The sequence below is a fragment of the Nymphaea colorata genome, chromosome 6 (assembly GCF_008831285.2).
Source record: "Nymphaea colorata isolate Beijing-Zhang1983 chromosome 6, ASM883128v2, whole genome shotgun sequence".
In the NCBI taxonomy this organism is placed as follows: Eukaryota; Viridiplantae; Streptophyta; class Magnoliopsida; order Nymphaeales; family Nymphaeaceae; genus Nymphaea; species Nymphaea colorata.
This window is the reverse complement of record NC_045143.1, coordinates 6,956,694-6,973,464: the sequence shown is the minus strand read 5'-3', so window position 1 is coordinate 6,973,464 and position 16,771 is coordinate 6,956,694. Positions and strand designations below refer to the sequence as shown.

The following is a 16,771-nucleotide window of genomic DNA, read 5'->3' as shown; positions in this document are numbered from 1 at the left end:
ATCCATCCAAACGATGTGAAAGAAGAAGACAGAAATGAAAGCTAGTCTCCCTGGGCACCCCTCCCACACTGCAGCACTGGCAGTATGATTTGGCCATAGTAGGAAAGGCGAGTACTGTAAAAATTATTCAATTACTATGCATGACCCGTCTTCTGCTTCACATGGTCTTGCCGGTTTCAAGACGTCAGTTACAGCTTGGCGCAATATTACAAGACGTCAGTTACAGCTTGGCGCAATATTAGAGAGTTGAACTCAGCGATGCTGGACCAGCCAAATGAGTCAACCACCAGCACTGGGTTCGTTCTAGTTCATCTGTAGATCCTCCCTTCATCTCTCCACACTTATTAAAGAAGGCAGAGGATTTCCTTCATTTTAGTTCATCTGATGGTCATGCCTTCCGAGGCTCTGATCTTCTTAGAAGAGATAGGAAATTAAGTTGCTGAGAAGATGATGGATGCACATAATTTCTCGTTTCTGCTCTGTTGTGCGGCTGCCCTCTCAATAGCAGGAGCACAAAGAGGTTTCACGCTTTCTCTTCGTTGAGTACTCAAGAGTCTTCCACACCTGTTCTGCGGTGAACTCCTAATAATCTAGTTAAAGGAAGGCTGTTGAACCTTCTCTGAAGACGCAAACTTTTACCTGCAATTCCTTTTTCTTGTGTCATGTAGATATAGTCTGCTTTAGATAATGTTGGGAGGGAAGAGGTCTTCATATGTTTGACGATGATAACGATTTTACAGCAGAAGTTGCAGACCAGGCGCTAAATTAAGGTTCAGTCGGTGAATCGCAAGGCGAAGCTCTGTGCTTAAAGACCAAATAACTTTCTCAGTCGTTTTGTGGGCGATTTTCCTTATTTCTGATCAAGAAATAAAATTTTAGGCAATTCTGGCAACCATTGTAGTGTTCAATACTACGCTTGGTTCTAGTTAATCTGTTTTATGTTTTAAAAGTGTCATTCATTTTTCTGCACTTTAACATGGGTGGCAGGGTTTATCAGCATCGATTGTGGACTAAGCGAGACTGCCAATTACTTTATATCTGTCGCACAACCTCACCTACGTCTCCGACGACGGGTTCATTGACAGTGGGGTGAACATTCAGATAGAATCCGGCGGCCTAACGAGTGGCACCAACAAGGGATACTACACGGTGAGATCCTTCCCAAACTACACAAGAAACTGCTATCAGCTGCCGGCAACTATTGGTGACAAGTACATTATCCGGGCTTCCTTCCTGTACGGAAATTATGACGGCCTCAACACACTGCCAAGCTTTGATCTCTATCTTGGTGTGAACTTTTGGGACACCGTGAACTTGACCGATAACAATACCCCGTTCCGGCCGGAGTTGGTCGTCCAAGCAGAGGCAAGCTACCTGTTTGTGTGCCTCGTGAGAACAGGAAACGGAACACCTTTCATTTCTTATTTGAAGCTCTGGCCACTCAATGCAGACATGTATGCCCCTGCCAATAGCTCGCTCTCCCTCGCTTTGAAAACATTCATGCGAGTAGATGCTGGGACCACGACAGAAACTGCGTGAGTTGTTCTTCACTTGCTCTTTTTCTCCCCTTCAAATAACAACCCTTGGGGTACTTATTGAAGCGTAAATCTTAAATCCTAGTTGTGCCAATTTAGTTGTGATAGATAGATGTATTCCATATGGTTTCGTACAACAGCGTCAAAGAAAAAGAAAGACAACCAAAGTAACCATCGTTTTAACTTTAAGATTTGAATAACTAGGAACTCATGAATTTTCAAGGGAAGTTATCAAAATGCCAGATAGTAACAAAAGTGTTAAGCTTTGGTGTAGAATAACAAAAGTAAGCGCGCTTCTCAAAAGCAATTCTTTTATGGGTAATTCTTTACAAAGACTACTTTGGTCATTTTACATGACATGTTAATAGTTACTGTTAGTACGTGGTTCTTCGGGAATTTCTCTCAAAAGTCAAATGCCTATTTATTCGGTTTCGAAAGTGATTGGTGATTTGTGTTATTTCTCCTAATGCTAAGCGTGTTCTTGTAATTAAAAGGAAACAAACAACTGCTACAATTATCACATGAATGGCCTGTTTCTGGTAGGACATACTTTCAGATGTTCCGGAATTTTGTATCGTCGATATTTCAGGTTTTATGAAATTCTACTTTAAATATTGAAACAAACAATTTAAGAATCAAAATCTGGGTTTTACTCCATGTAGCTCACGTCTATTTGGCTAAAATTTTGAAAAATATACGATCCTTCATCGTTTTTCTCCAGCATAATCTAACGTTTTAGATGTAAATTACTGAATGCGGCAGGTACCCGGACGACCGCTTTGATCGCATATGGTCGCCAGACTACGACGGCTATGGGACTCCCTTCAACACAACTGAAACAGTGAGCGAGTCTGGTGACCCAATGTTTGGGATGCCGTCGGTCGTCATGCAAACTGCTGTCTACTCGAAGGATGTGATCTTGGTCAATTGGACTGGGGGAGTTGACGACATGTTCTACCTCTACTTGGAGTTCGCCGACGTAGTGCGACCGGCCAACGCCCAATCGAGGCTTATGAACGTTCTGATGAATGGCCAGGTCTGGGGCAATACCTCAGTTTCCTACCTGGATAGCAGTGTTTTGTACTCAAGTAGTCATCTATGATCTAATTGCCTCCCAGTACTCATTCTCCATACAATCGGTCAATGCTTCGGACGAGGGTGCAGTCCTCAATTCCTTGAGATCTACAAAGCGCTTACATTCAACGGCTCTGCAACCGCCGGTAGAGAAGGTAGATTGCCTTAACATTTTGTTTTTATACCTAACCTGAACCACGTAAGTCTTATGTATCTTATTTTGTGCTTCAAGATACATTGCATTTCGTTCCCTACAAGTCATGTGTTTCCTTTTATTTCCTTTCTTTTATCAATGACAGAATCAAGGGTAGTCTGTTGGGAAACGTAATGCGGGCCCTAAATATAACTCATTACAAACTCGAATTTATGCGAAGAAAATCCAGCAAAGTTTCGACGTCCAAAATGATACTCAATAATAATTTTGACAAAGTATTCTTTAAAATGTAAACTATTTATTTATCACACTAGATATTACAAAAGATGACTCCAGAGAACTCACCTCGGCTCACGCAGCGAGCTAACACACCCAATGCCCTTGCAGCGCACACTTGAAACTGCAATGCTCGAGCTCACGAAGTGAACACACGAGCTAACACTCACAAGCTCACAAATGGAGCACACTCAACTCACAGTTTTTTTTCACACACTCACACCATGGCCCAACGTCCCTATTTATAGGGAGAGGAGGTCGATGGATGAAGCTTCCACCGATTTCTATTTTTTCTTTTTTAATTATTTTTCTTTCACTGACTTTACAAGCACCGACTTAAAGGAGAGGCTCAAAGCCTCTTGCGCCTTCTCGATTCTTCCCAAGAGAGCCGGTGATGACTCTCTACAATCTCCCCCTCATTACCGACTCTTGAATCATGACTCTTAACTGAATGTTTGCATTAGCAAGTCTTTGGTGCGAGTTCAAAAGAAGCTGGCTCGTTCTCTTCCATGATGGCACAGTCTGCATCTGCATACTTGGGATTTGGTTTTGGTATTCTTGTCGATCTTCTTAGTGCTATCGGTGCTCCTTCTGGCTCTTCAAGTTGTGATGATCTTTCTTCTTCTGCACTTCTTTGTTGGAGAGGACTGACTCCTGTTCTCCATGGATCTGTACGTTCTTCTTGCCTTGGGCAATGAACTTCTTTATCTGGTTGTCTTGCTTCTGTGTCTTCAAGTTCAGGCTCTCCTCGATTCATCTCAAATTGTATTTTGTTTTGAACGTCTCTTTCAAGAACTGGAGAGTCTGGAAGCGTCTTCTTTTCTTCTGACCACCACGACGATGCTTCATCGAAGATGACGTCGTGAGAAACATGAACTTGTCTTGTGCTAGGATTAGCACATCTCCATCCTTTCCGATATGAGTTATATCCAACAAAGACACACTTCTGCGCCTTTTTGTCAAACTTAGTCCTGTGCTGCTTAGATATAAAGACATAACAAACACAACCAAATACTCGAAAATAACTCACAGATGACTTCTTTTTATAAAGCATTTCATATGAAGACTTAAAATTAAATCTCGGCATTGGTAGTCGATTAATTACGTGTACAGCGGTGCTGACACACTCGGCCCAAAATCTCGGTGGCATGTTCTTTGCATGCATCATGCTTGGACATGTTTCTGCTATGTGACGATTTTTCCGTTCTGCCACTTCATTTTGCTGTAGCGTATAGGCACATGTAAATTGTCTTCGAATGCCATGTTGTCTCAAGTATGTCATAAACATGTCAGATGTATATTCGCCACCATTATCGGTTCGTAGACACCGAATTCTATGCCCAAGTTCTTTTTGCACAATTTGGTGAAACTCCTTAAACTTTTCAAGTGCTTCAGACTTTTCTTTCATAAAATAGAGCCAAGTATACATTGAAAAATCATCAATAAAAGTGATAAAATACCACTTACCTCCAACTGATGGGTCTGGTACTTTGCCGAATACGTCTGAATGCACAAGCTCGAATGACGCTTTAGCTCTATATTTTGATTCTTTGTATGGCCTCCTGTGCGTCTTTCCATACTGACATCTTGGGCATACTTTGTCAGTTCGTACCTCAAGCTTGAGCAGGTCAATCAACTGCCCCTTATTAGACATCTCCCGAAGTTTGTTGTATCCAACATGAGCGAGTCTCTCATGCCAGATATCTGCAGTGTCATGCTTCTTTGCTTTGTCAATATATGTTGTTTCTGCGGACAAGACATATATTGACTCAACTTTGCTCCCTTCAAACATGGGAGTTCCTTGAACATCTGCATCCTTATAAACTTTCACATCATTTGGGCCGAACACAACATAGTGCCCTAAAGTTATAAGTTGTGGCACAGACAACAGATTCTTAGTCATTCCTAGAACATGATAAACGTTCCGTAAAATCCGGTCTTTGCCAAAGTTGGCTACAACCTTTGCTTCTCCAATATGTGCCACTGGGAGCTTTGTGTTGTTAGCAGTAACAACAACTCGATTTCCATCATATTCTTTCATACTTACAAACTTGCTCTCATCACCAGTCATATGATTTGAGCATCCAGAATCAATTATCCAATCAGTTTGATAATTGATCTTTTCTTCTTTTTCTTCTACGGGTTTTGTATGAGCAGAATTGCATCTTTCTTGTGTAATATCCTCTTTAACCTCCATTGAGTACAGAAATGAACTTTTCTGTACAGTCTCGTTAGCTCCCCCATATTGCTTACTCGTCGTGACTGTATTTCCTTCATTTATTTTGACTGTACAGTCACGAGCAATATGACCTAATTTTTCACATCTAAAACACTTATTCTTTGGTCTTCATTGCTGTGTAGTTTCTCTTGTTTTCTTTTCTACATTTTTCTCTTTCTTTTCATCAATATTCCTACTTGGAGACCTAATGACTGGCTTAGCTGGACATCGTGATCTCTGACCCTTATTAAACAAAGCTTCTTCATTATTTCCCTTGAGAAAAAGCCCGACCATTTGCTTTGCTAATGTTTCTTGATTGATCAAGAGATTTTCTAACTCCAACAAAGTTGGTTGAACTGGCCAGCCTTGAACACCAATTATAAAACTACCAAATTCTGAACGAAGTCCATGAATAGGGTTTCTCTGCATACGAGCCTCACTAATCTTAGACTCAGGGTCAATTTGAGAAATTTCTCTACAGATATTTTTAACCTTCATAAAATACTCTGCTATCATCATATTTTCCTGAGTTAATGTAGCTAATTCATTTTCTAACAATTATAGGCGGGAATCATTAGCTCTAGAAAATAGCGTTGCAAAGGCATCCCATGCTTCTTTAGGAGTCTTCGCATCACATATATGCTCTAATAAATCTTTCTCAATAGATACCTTAATTGCAAATAGCGCTTTCCCTGCTTGGATCATCCATTTTTTCTTCGCTTCCTCGTCGACAGGAATATTTGTGTCTGATCCCAAAACTATCTCCCATAATTCCTGTCCTAGAAAATACGACTCCATACAAGATTTCCAATAGCCATAATTGTTATTGTTAAGTTTCTCAATATTATTTAATGCAACCGCTAATGCCGCCATAATTTCAGAATATAATTGACCCAATTAATCTCACCAGTAAAACAGCCCTCAAACAAAACCTTGCTCTGATACCACGTGTTGGGAAACGTAATGCGGGCCCTAAATATAACTCAGCTACAAAGTCGAATTTATTCGGAGAAAATCCAGCAGAGTTTCGACGTCCAAAATGATACTCAATAATAATTTTGACAAAGTATTCTTTAAAATGTAAACTATTTATTTATCACACTAGATATTACAAAAGATGACTCCAGAGAACTCACCTCGGCTCACGCAGCGAGCTAACACACCCAACGCCCTTGCAGCGCACACTTGAAACTGCAATGCTCGAGCTCACGAAGTGAACACACGAGCTAACACTCACAAGCTCACAAATGGAGCACACTCAACTCACAGTTTTTTTTCACACACTCACACCATGGCCCAACGTCCCTATTTATAAGGAGAGGAGGTCGGTGGATGAAGCTTCCACCGATTTCTATTTTTTCTTTTTTAATTATTTTGTCTTTCACCGACTTTACAAGCACCGACTTAAAGGAGAGGCTCAAAGCCTCTTGCGCCTTCTCGATTCTTCCCAAGAGAGTCGGTGGGAGAGTCGGTGATGACTCTCTACATAGTCCTCTTTCCTCTTTGGTTGAAGTTTTCGGACATGGGGATTCAGGCCTGAGTCCGCACGTACACACACAGAGAGACACTTATGGTTCCTTTCTCTTATGGTCATGAATATAGGATTGAATTTCTAACAGAAACTTCATTTAAGAAATAAGTTTGCAAGGTTAACTGCATCCAAATGTAGACCAGCTTGACAGTTTTCGATGTGAATTAAACAACTTTGGTGAATCTAATCTGGAAGAAAGTTTTGTCGGGATTTCTTAATTGAATGCTTACACATTTGTGCTTTTTTTTTCTCCTTTCGTAAATCCTCCATCCTCTATGTGCAGTTATTTCTCTTCAGAAAATCAAAGTGTTCTATGATCAAAAGAAAAACTGGAGGGGAGATCCTTGTCTTCCTATTTCTCCTTGGGATGGTCTGTCCTGTGACAATGCTTCAACACCACGAATATTGACTTTGTGAGTCTTCTGCTGACTGGTTGTCACCTCCATGTTTTTCTTGGAAAGTAATGTACCATATGACATTTCATTTGCAGAGATCTTTCTAACAGTGAGCTGAATGGTGCTATTGCTCCACAAATTTCTGAACTGACAATGCTTAAAACATTGTGAGGCTGTCAAACACTAGCTGGCTGCTTTAAGTTGCAACCCTTTAAGTTTGTGGCCTCACAGAGATGAAACAAATTCTTAGCTAGGATTTTATTTTAAGAAAAAATACGTTAAGGATTACATGTGAAAACAAATTAACTAGTTAGGTTCACTTTGTGAATGGAAGAAAGACATTTGTTGTGAAGCCAAATGGTATCTAGTTATGGACCAATTTCAGCCATACTTGTAAGACAGAGCTAGTTAATGACATGGAATTGACCAACTGCACAGATGGAAGGGGATATATATATTTAATCAAGGTAATTTGTTCTCCATCTTGTGATTTGAATGTCATCACTGTTGGTAGAGTCAGTTAGATGGTCAACCTGTTCCCAAATAAAATGGACAAATTCTATGTTCATGCCTATTCTATCCTAAGATACATCACGTTCTAAATGCTTTTAAATTTTCTGACATAGACAAGCCGGGGGAAGGCGGACGTCCACAAGACCACAACAAAATCGTAGCTAGTTTTTCACAACATCATGCAAGCTCGGAGTCTGGTAAAAGTGGCACTTTCACTTACTCTCAAGTTGTGGAAATAACGAATAACTTCGAGAAAGTTATCGGTAGAGGAGGGTCTGGCACTGTCTTCTATGGACGCCTCAAAGATGGACATGAAGTCGCAGTTAAGAAACTGTCCTCAAGATTTGTTGAACGAGGAGTTATGGAATTTGCTGCTGAGGTTTGTATGGTGATAAGAAATTATTTGGATAAAAGCAGTGCAAACACTCGTGAACCATGGGTCAACAGTAAGTCCTTACATGTGACTGCAGGTTAATATGCTGATGCAAGTTCACTATAAATATTTAGCCCCTTTTGTTGGGTACTGTGATGATGAACAAGAGTTGATCCTCATTTACGAGTACATGTCTAATGGAAACCTTCAGAATCGACTTTCAGGTATGTCAACAAGTAACTACTCTGATTCATTTTTTTGACTGAAAACTAGTATTGACAGACAGCCTACATTTTATCTTATCATATCCACTAAATTTCGAACAGCAAAGTACTTGGTTCTGGCATTTTATCATTTAATGTGCTTCTAGGAAGCTCGACATGTGTCCAGAACCAAAAGATTCAGTTTCAGATTTTCAAAAATCTCAAGGACAGTATGTTTTACAGAAGAAATGGCTGATACATTGAACTGGCAGCAACGGTTGAACATTGCTTTGGATGCAGCAAAAGGTTAGCGCTGAACAATTTCATCTTTCTTGTACATGGTTTGATCTATGTCTTCAACTTTTCATACTGACCAAATACTTAAAATGGATTCAAACTTGCGGATGCAGGCCTGGAAAACTTGCATTCAGGATGTACGCCTGCATTCATTCACAGGGAGGTCAAGTCGAGCAACATTCTAATCAATGAGAAGTTTGAAGCAAAGGTTGCAGATTTTGGGCTGTCAAAGGCTGTTGTCTCAGATGAGATTACACATATTACAACTGTTGTTGCTGGCACAGCTGGATATCTTGACCCTGAGTATGTTACTGTCCTCTTGAAAGCAAGATTAATTTTGTCAGTCAGTAGTGCTCAAATTCTTTCGGGCGGCCTATTTAAATCAAGGTTTACATAAAACATGAATTGTCTTAATTAAGTGCAGTTCTTAGATTATTCTGGTAAACCATAGATAATGCTCCATAACTAGCTTATGGTCTCTGCGCACTTTACATAAGAGAAAAGTCCTTGAGAGCTACTGAACATATCTACTTTGATGCAAGAATCCATCGTGGAGGGCAATTACTTATAATTTCTAAGATCGAACCATATCTTATATTTGGCAACAGGCAAATTGGTCATGGAATGAACTCATTCGCATGAAAACCTCATTCAGTACTACTCACAAACAGGAAAGGTGGAACCCTTTGGCTACTTGTATTTCTACGACACGACCCTATTCTTTTTTCTTTTTTTATTTTTTTCCCCAATCCTTTAGTGGCATGAAGAACTAATTAGTAATTTCATTAAAATGACTTGATCGCTAACCTGTTTTGTGGATTTAGGTATTGTTACACCAACAAAGTTATTGAGAAGAGTGATGTGTATGGATTTGGGGTTGTCCTGTTTGAGCTCATTACTGGCCGATCTGCCATATCAACTAATGCCAAGGGAGAAAGACTCCCGCTGGTTCAACTTGTACGGCCAGAACTTATGAGAGGAACCATCAAAGCTGTTATTGATCCTAGACTACATGGTCAATACGATATCAGCTCCATGTGGATGGTTGCAGAGTTGGCAATGACATGCACTGAGGAGATGTCGGTCATAAGGTCTACTATGACAGAGGTTGTGGCTCACTTGAAAGAAGCCAAGGAGATTGAGAGAACTAGAGAGAAAAGTGGAAGCTGGAGAAAGTGGGCAATCTTCACATCTTCATCATCAAGTGCCACTGCTACATCGAACTCGGATTTGTCCATTTATCCACCTGCAAGTTAAATTAAGACGGCCATTCACGTGATAAAATGTATCAACAACTTCTATTGTGATATCTTTGTACCAAAATCTGCTATTTTTCTTGTCGTAAGTGAATTTCTTGTGGTGTTGATTATGTCAATCATTTTTCTACTGCAATTATTTGGAGCATCTCGTGGATGTATTAGTAGCCTGATCCAGGCCTTGGGCAGCATATTGGCATAACTCTATCAGTTTTACAATGCCTTCAGGAGAAATCCATAATTCTCCATCGTCACTGCAGGGTTTGGGAGCTGCGATAAATATGGGCGTTCACTGCCAACCATAATAGATGCCCATGAGAGACTCCCTTTGAACCCAGCAAGCTGTGCCGGGTCTGCCTCTTCCCCCTCCTGCCAAGCTTCCATCTGAATTTTGTTCAGTAATCTGTCTTTAATTCCCCAGTTTCGCGGTCCATCTCCCCCTTCAACTCCTCAGGGAATTATCGAGTGATGCCGAATCCGGACCTTAACACACAGAGAGCAAGTTCTCCATAAGTCAACCTACAAATGAAGTGAACGTTAGAGATGCCAATAAATGGATCGAATTTAGATGGAACGTATGACTGCACTGCTTAAAAACTGGCATATAAAAAAAATATTAAATATTGGATTAATAAATTGAATTAGATAATTCATTTGGGTAGCATTTGGATGAATCCCTTAAAAAAAAAAGTTTCTGCCAAAGCTTGGTTTTATGAAACCCATTTTTCTATGAGTTTTGAAAACTTAGTTTTAATGTTTGGGTGAAGGTTTTCAAAAGTGAGAACCTGGTTTTTGTTTTGTCAACAAAAAATGGGTTTTGGATTTGTCTTTAGCAAATAATTTCAGCTTAATTGTAGTTGATTATATATATATATATATATATATATATATATATATATATATAAAGAAAGAGAGGACAACAAAGATTTACTATCGACAAACTATTTACATATCATAAAAATTACATTCACAAATACATGTGTTTTAGCAGCACTCTGATTTTGTCAGCAGAAATGTCTTAAAGACTCTTCCGTTTAAGCTGCAACTAAAATCTCAGCTCATAACAGGAAAAATGGGGCATGCCGTCCCTAGTTGGAAGACTCCTCACATTTGTTAAAGCCAGACAAAATCTCACAAAAAATTCATCATTTTTTTTAAAAGAGGGATTGTTAAAATTTTAAAAGGTCTAAAATTTATAAAAAACTTCAAAAATTCCCCACCCCTTTTGGTGCATACTTGTTGCCTCGCTCTCTTGTACCATAAAGTCGGTAGCATCTGCCCGCAAATTTTGTAAGATTTAAGGGCGAGAAGACCTATATACATATATTCGTGACATGTTGATCCAAGAGGTCAGCTCAGGGGAGGGTGGTGGGCTATCAGGGTGTTTGACATACCCAGAGTCATGGAATTTTAGAATAAATATGCTCATTTTTTAAGAAATTAGAAATTTTAGACAAACAAGATATTTTATTTCTGGAATTAGGAAACTAAAACTTGGAATTTTGATTCCATTTCAGTTTGAGGAGGAATTAAGATTTTAAAATTTTCATTCCTGAATCAAAATTTTAAACCCTCAAAAGCTTAACAATGTGATGCCCGAACCTTAGCATTAAAAATTAAGAGTTTGAGACTTATTAGATGAAAATTTCCCTCGTGCATTTACTGATTCGATGTGATTAGAGGCCAAGGTTCTGTAAATTTTCATTTATTTTTTAAAAAAGCAGTAACAACTTTTACCAATTCAGAATTGGTCCAATTGAATTGCTAAGTGGAATGATCCAATTAGCAAATTAGCAGGATTTCATACATCAATCCGATGCATGTGACTGGATTTCTCCATCCCAACTTAAACAAAAAAATTTCAAGGATATATCTGTAGACATATATACTTTTAAGAAAAGTTGTCAAACTGGAGGACAACGTACCGTGAAAGACTAGTAGGCTTTCCCTGATGCATTGATGGTCACGGATTTGATTTCTTGAATAATCCACCATTCTTAGTGCCAAGCACTCTCTTTATATAACTCATTTCTTTCTATTAAATGTGTAGAGCCTAAACTAAGTCTTCATATATATATATATATATATATATATATATATATATATATATATATATATATATATATATATATCAAATCAGTGATTACGGACAAAAACCAAATCTTTTAGATATGATATTTAAAGTGTTTTTTTTAATCTAACCTTACCAATATGACCTTAAGGACAGGTTAATGCAAAAATATATTAAGTTGACCAATTTTTGGGTTTTAATAGCACTTTTATAATAAGCAAAATTAATCTCTCTCATAGCATCAACATTTTGATAATAGAAAAGTCAACATTTTTGCATGAAAGTAACTTGATTCAAAGTATGTTTTACATCAAAATATTTTTTATAAATATATTAGGATGTTTATATTTTATTTAAAATATTTTTTTTAGTAAGGAATTAAATGGTTTGGTTCTTATCCTTTGACCCACTTTTTCGGTGATATATATATATAAAATTTGTGGATTTATATTTTAAAAGTGAAATTTTATAGGTTAATTTTTATAACATACCATCCAATGTAGGATTTCAACTTTATTATATGAGTGTCTTAATAATGGCTCTAGCTATGTGTAGTCACTCAGCCATCTAAGCAAAGACGTCTATCTGAAGCACATAAATGGCTAAAAGAAAAATGTCAAAAAAACAATGTAAACTAATAAAAGATTAAAAAAATACTTATCACTTTTTTGTCGTTGTTTTTTCTTAACCTTCTATCATGTTAGATCAGATGGTCCTCATTAGTTCAGATGGTCCTCATTAGTTGGTTGGATAACTCTAAAAAATCAGAGTCACCATTAAATTTGCTTATATATGTATATATGCATATACTTTAATGAATTCCCAGCCATTTTTTTAACCATCTGTTGAATCGATCAAGAGAAAAATAAAAACCATGGACACCAACTTGCACCCAGCTGCGCCAAACAGCGTATTTTAAAGCACTATTTGTCTCATCCAAACTTGTCATTTTCCTTTGTTCATAAATCAACTTGCTCCAGGGTTATAAGTAATTAAATGGAACCAAACTGCACGAGTGGACTCATCGTAACACCTTTAGTTAACACATGTACTTATTGAAGTATCACCTTAGTCAAATGCAATATATATATATATTGAATGAGACCCTTAGCTATTCATGAGATTCGTCTGATCCCTCGTGAGATGTAGTTGAAATAAAAACAAGCAGAAAACATGATAGACACTTTTTTCCTCTCAATTGTCCATGACGATGAATCAAACAATCCTTCTAAATGAGTTTGGATGAGTCTCGATAGTCAAAGTCACCATTCACTAAATATACATATGTATAATTTTCATTTGTCATCATTATCAAAAACTCCATATGTAATAAGGTGTCCAATATTGTTATTAAATCATAAGGATAAGGCGTATGAACTAGAAGAGGCTTCCCCAGCCTCTGCCCCCATCCAATCTGATTGGCTTATGTGAGACAAACAAAGCACAGCTGGTACGAGCTTCAAGTGGTTCAAGCCTGAGCCATATTACGGAAACGAAAGAAGCCAAAACACCAGCATTTACACAGTGGGATTTAAACTGATGACTTATCGTTTAGGTGCACAACCATCGAACCAATTGAATTCTGCCAACTTTCCAGCATCCATCTCAGCACCATATTGAGTTGGGTGCGCCGTTATGGGCACGCAACGTACATGCGCAGTATGAGTAGGGGGAGATTTTAATATTTTTATAAAAGTTGTCTTATATAGTCTTTTTATTTTTTTTATTTTCAATTTTGTCTTTCAAAATGTTTTCTTTTTTTGTCTGAATGGAGGGTATTTTCGTCATAACTATACTGAGGCGGCATGAAAATTTCCTGCACCAGTAGTACAGTACATGTAACAAGGTTTGTCTCAGCATTATGTTGTGGGGGATTGTGGCCAAGCGAGTACAGGCTTCCTACCTAATAACGTATTCCTCTCCTTTTCTATTAGCAAGTTGAGGTTAGAGAGATTCTGACAAAGATTATGCCAATGGAGGCAAACTACATTTTGAACTTTTGTCCTCCTGGCTTCAACTAGAAGATCGTCAAGTTCAACTCTACTCTACCTAGCTAGGTGAATTAATGGAGCTCTTCTAGCACCTCCTTCTTTAGCAGTGGTATTTGTTATGCACGATTCTCTTACTACACTATGTAATGTGTCTGAACAAGCTCGCAGAGACAATTCCCATTGTAATTGGCATCGCAGCTAATGAGGTTGTTGAGCTTAGATTGTAAGTCATTCAGATAAATGGTTGTTGTGCTTTTTTTCCAGTGCCTCAAAGAGAGACCTGGCCGGCTGTCTCTCGCCCGCGGGTTTGGAGAGCTTGCTTGCAGATTTTGTCCGACAAGCTATGTCATGTGAGAATGATGGTTTGTGGAGTGAAAGCAACACTCATCTTTGATCTTTGAAATAAAAAAATTTTGTTTTAAAAGAGTATAGGTTGCTTATGTCTTCGAGCAACCCTCTTGACCACAATAGTAAAAAATAACTGAAAAATTAAATAAAATGTCACCTTAAAGTCTTGTGGGAAGTCGGAACAAGCTAAGCAGAAGAGAAAGAAAAAAAATTAACTTGAGAAATGGGTACAGACGGACTTTAAATATTGGAATCAAGCAAATTGTTCATTGCATTTAACTTATTTCACTATGCCCATTTGAGAACTCTCTCAAGTGTTTTGATGCAAGACAAGTTTGTTATGTGATAGCTAACTGGTGTCCGTGGCTCTGAAATTGCTGTCGGATTGGAGACTGATCGGTAAGAAGGACCCTCCATGAGAGCATGAATCCATGGGACAAGGCTTGAAGACAAATGCGATCCTCCTCCATATCACAAGGTTTTATGACAAGTATGTTGGCAAGAAAAAAATGAGAAAAAAGTGATTGACATTTTCCGTCATATAGGATTAGTTTATAATATTTTCTTTCTTTGTTTTTCTTTCATCCATCCATACATGGATCAAATGACCCTCATGAATGAGCTGGGTCATGACTCTAGACAACCAACAAATTAAATTTCTCTAGAAAATGTGCACATGCAGTATCCGTTTTCTTCAAATGACAGTATTCATAAATTGTATGTATAACATCAGATCTAGATAATTAAAGACTTGAGAATAGTTACAATGTGGATTGGGTTTAACAAATTTGGAAATAAATCATCGAAAAAGTATTTTAGATATATATATATATATATATATATATATATATATATATATATATATATATATATATATATATATATATATAGAGAGAGAGAGAGAGAGAGAGAGAGAGAGACTGAGACAGAGAGGGAGAGAGAGGGAGGGAGGGAGAGAGAGGGAGGGAGGGAGACAGAGAGAATTAGTGCATATGATTAACCTGAGTAATAAAGAAGACACAGCTTGGATGGAATTTAAACACTAGTTTTTATATGTCTTGCTACACACAGGTGAGAAGAATATTAGATTAGGACAAAGAGAATGGAACTCATGAAAGCAATATGAAATGGGGAAGCTAATTCGAGAAAAAGGGAAGCAGGAAACAGTGATTTAACTTGATCATAATTTGATCAAATATAAAAGTACCAATCTTGGTCATAACTACCTATTGTTAAGGAGACATGGTTACGTGCACAGCCTTTAGCGCGAAAGCAATATGAAATGGGGAAGCTAATTTGAGAAAAAGGGAAGCAGGAAACAGTGATTTAACTTGATAATTTGATCAAATATCAAAGTACCAATCTTGGTCATAACTACCTATTTTTAAGGAGACATGATTACGTGCACAACCTTTAGCGCACGACATCTGTCTCCCTAGCCAACTCCTAAGGGTAATTGTCATCCATATGGACCTATGCACCATGCAAAGGTGAACAGTCCCGTGCACATGTGATGGATGCACATAATTTCTTGTTTCTGCTATGTTGTGCGGCTGCCCTCTTAACAACAGGAGCACAAACAGTGTCACGTTCTCCCTTCGTTATCTCAAGCAATGTTATCCGTATCGTATGATACGGGGCCTGTATGATACGACACAGGTGATACACCCCTGTATCGTACGATACGAGAGAAAACATAAAATTCTTTATTTTTTGAAAGTTTAAACACTCCTCCTCTCTATTTTCTTGTATTTAAAGACTCCAATAAACATAGGAGGGAGAGATTTTGCCTATTTTCATAAAAATTATGATGGATGCTTATTATGTTATTTTGAATATTTGATTTCTTATTTTTGAATGTGTTGTTGATAGTATACACATGAATGTTCCTTATATATGATGATCTTTTTTATATTTGAATACATTTTTTATTTTTCTTGATTTTTGATTTTTTGTTGATTTTTTTCAGATTTTTAAGGATTTTTGTCTATTTTTCTGATTTTTAAATATTTTTTAAAATTAAAAAATTAATTTTACGATACGTTACGTTACGTTTACGATACGTTACGATACAGCGTATAGGTTGGCCCGACCGATACGCGATACGCTACGCCTTTTATATCTCAAGAGTTGTTCTGTGTTCCTAACAATCTAGTTAAAGGAAGGCCATTGAACCTTCTGTGAAGACCTAAACTTTTACAGGCAATTCCTTTTCTTGTGTCACATAGAAATCGTTTTCTTTAGATAATGTTGGGAGGAAAAAGATCTTCATATGCTTGACGATGGTAACGAATGTAAAGCAGAAGTTGCAGACCAGCTGCATTGGTGAATTGCAAGGGGAAGCTCTGTGTTAGAGACCAAATAGCTTTCTGAGTCGTTCTGTGGGCGAATTTTCCTTTTTTCTGATCAAGAAATAAAATTTTAGGCAATTAATTACTGGCCGGCAGCCATTGCAGTGTTCAATAGTACGCCTGGTTCTATCCATTCTGTTTTTCTGTTTTGGAAGAGTCATTCATTTTTCTGCACTTTGACAAGG

The 16,771-nt window shown here is 37.9% G+C and overlaps 1 protein-coding gene across 1 annotated transcript; it reads left to right on the top strand.

Annotated features, from left to right (window-relative positions):
* The first annotated feature begins 447 nt into the window (after positions 1-447).
* Positions 448-9,826, top strand: LOC116255965 (probable LRR receptor-like serine/threonine-protein kinase At4g29180). Its single transcript, XM_031632059.1, has 9 exons — positions 448-520; positions 1,016-1,535; positions 2,298-2,571; positions 3,504-3,710; positions 7,770-8,075; positions 8,167-8,293; positions 8,516-8,578; positions 8,683-8,872; positions 9,394-9,826. The coding sequence occupies exons 1-9, from the start codon at positions 448-450 to the stop codon at positions 9,824-9,826; spliced, it is 2,193 nt and encodes a 730-aa protein (XP_031487919.1).
* The last annotated feature ends 6,945 nt before the right edge of the window (positions 9,827-16,771 follow it).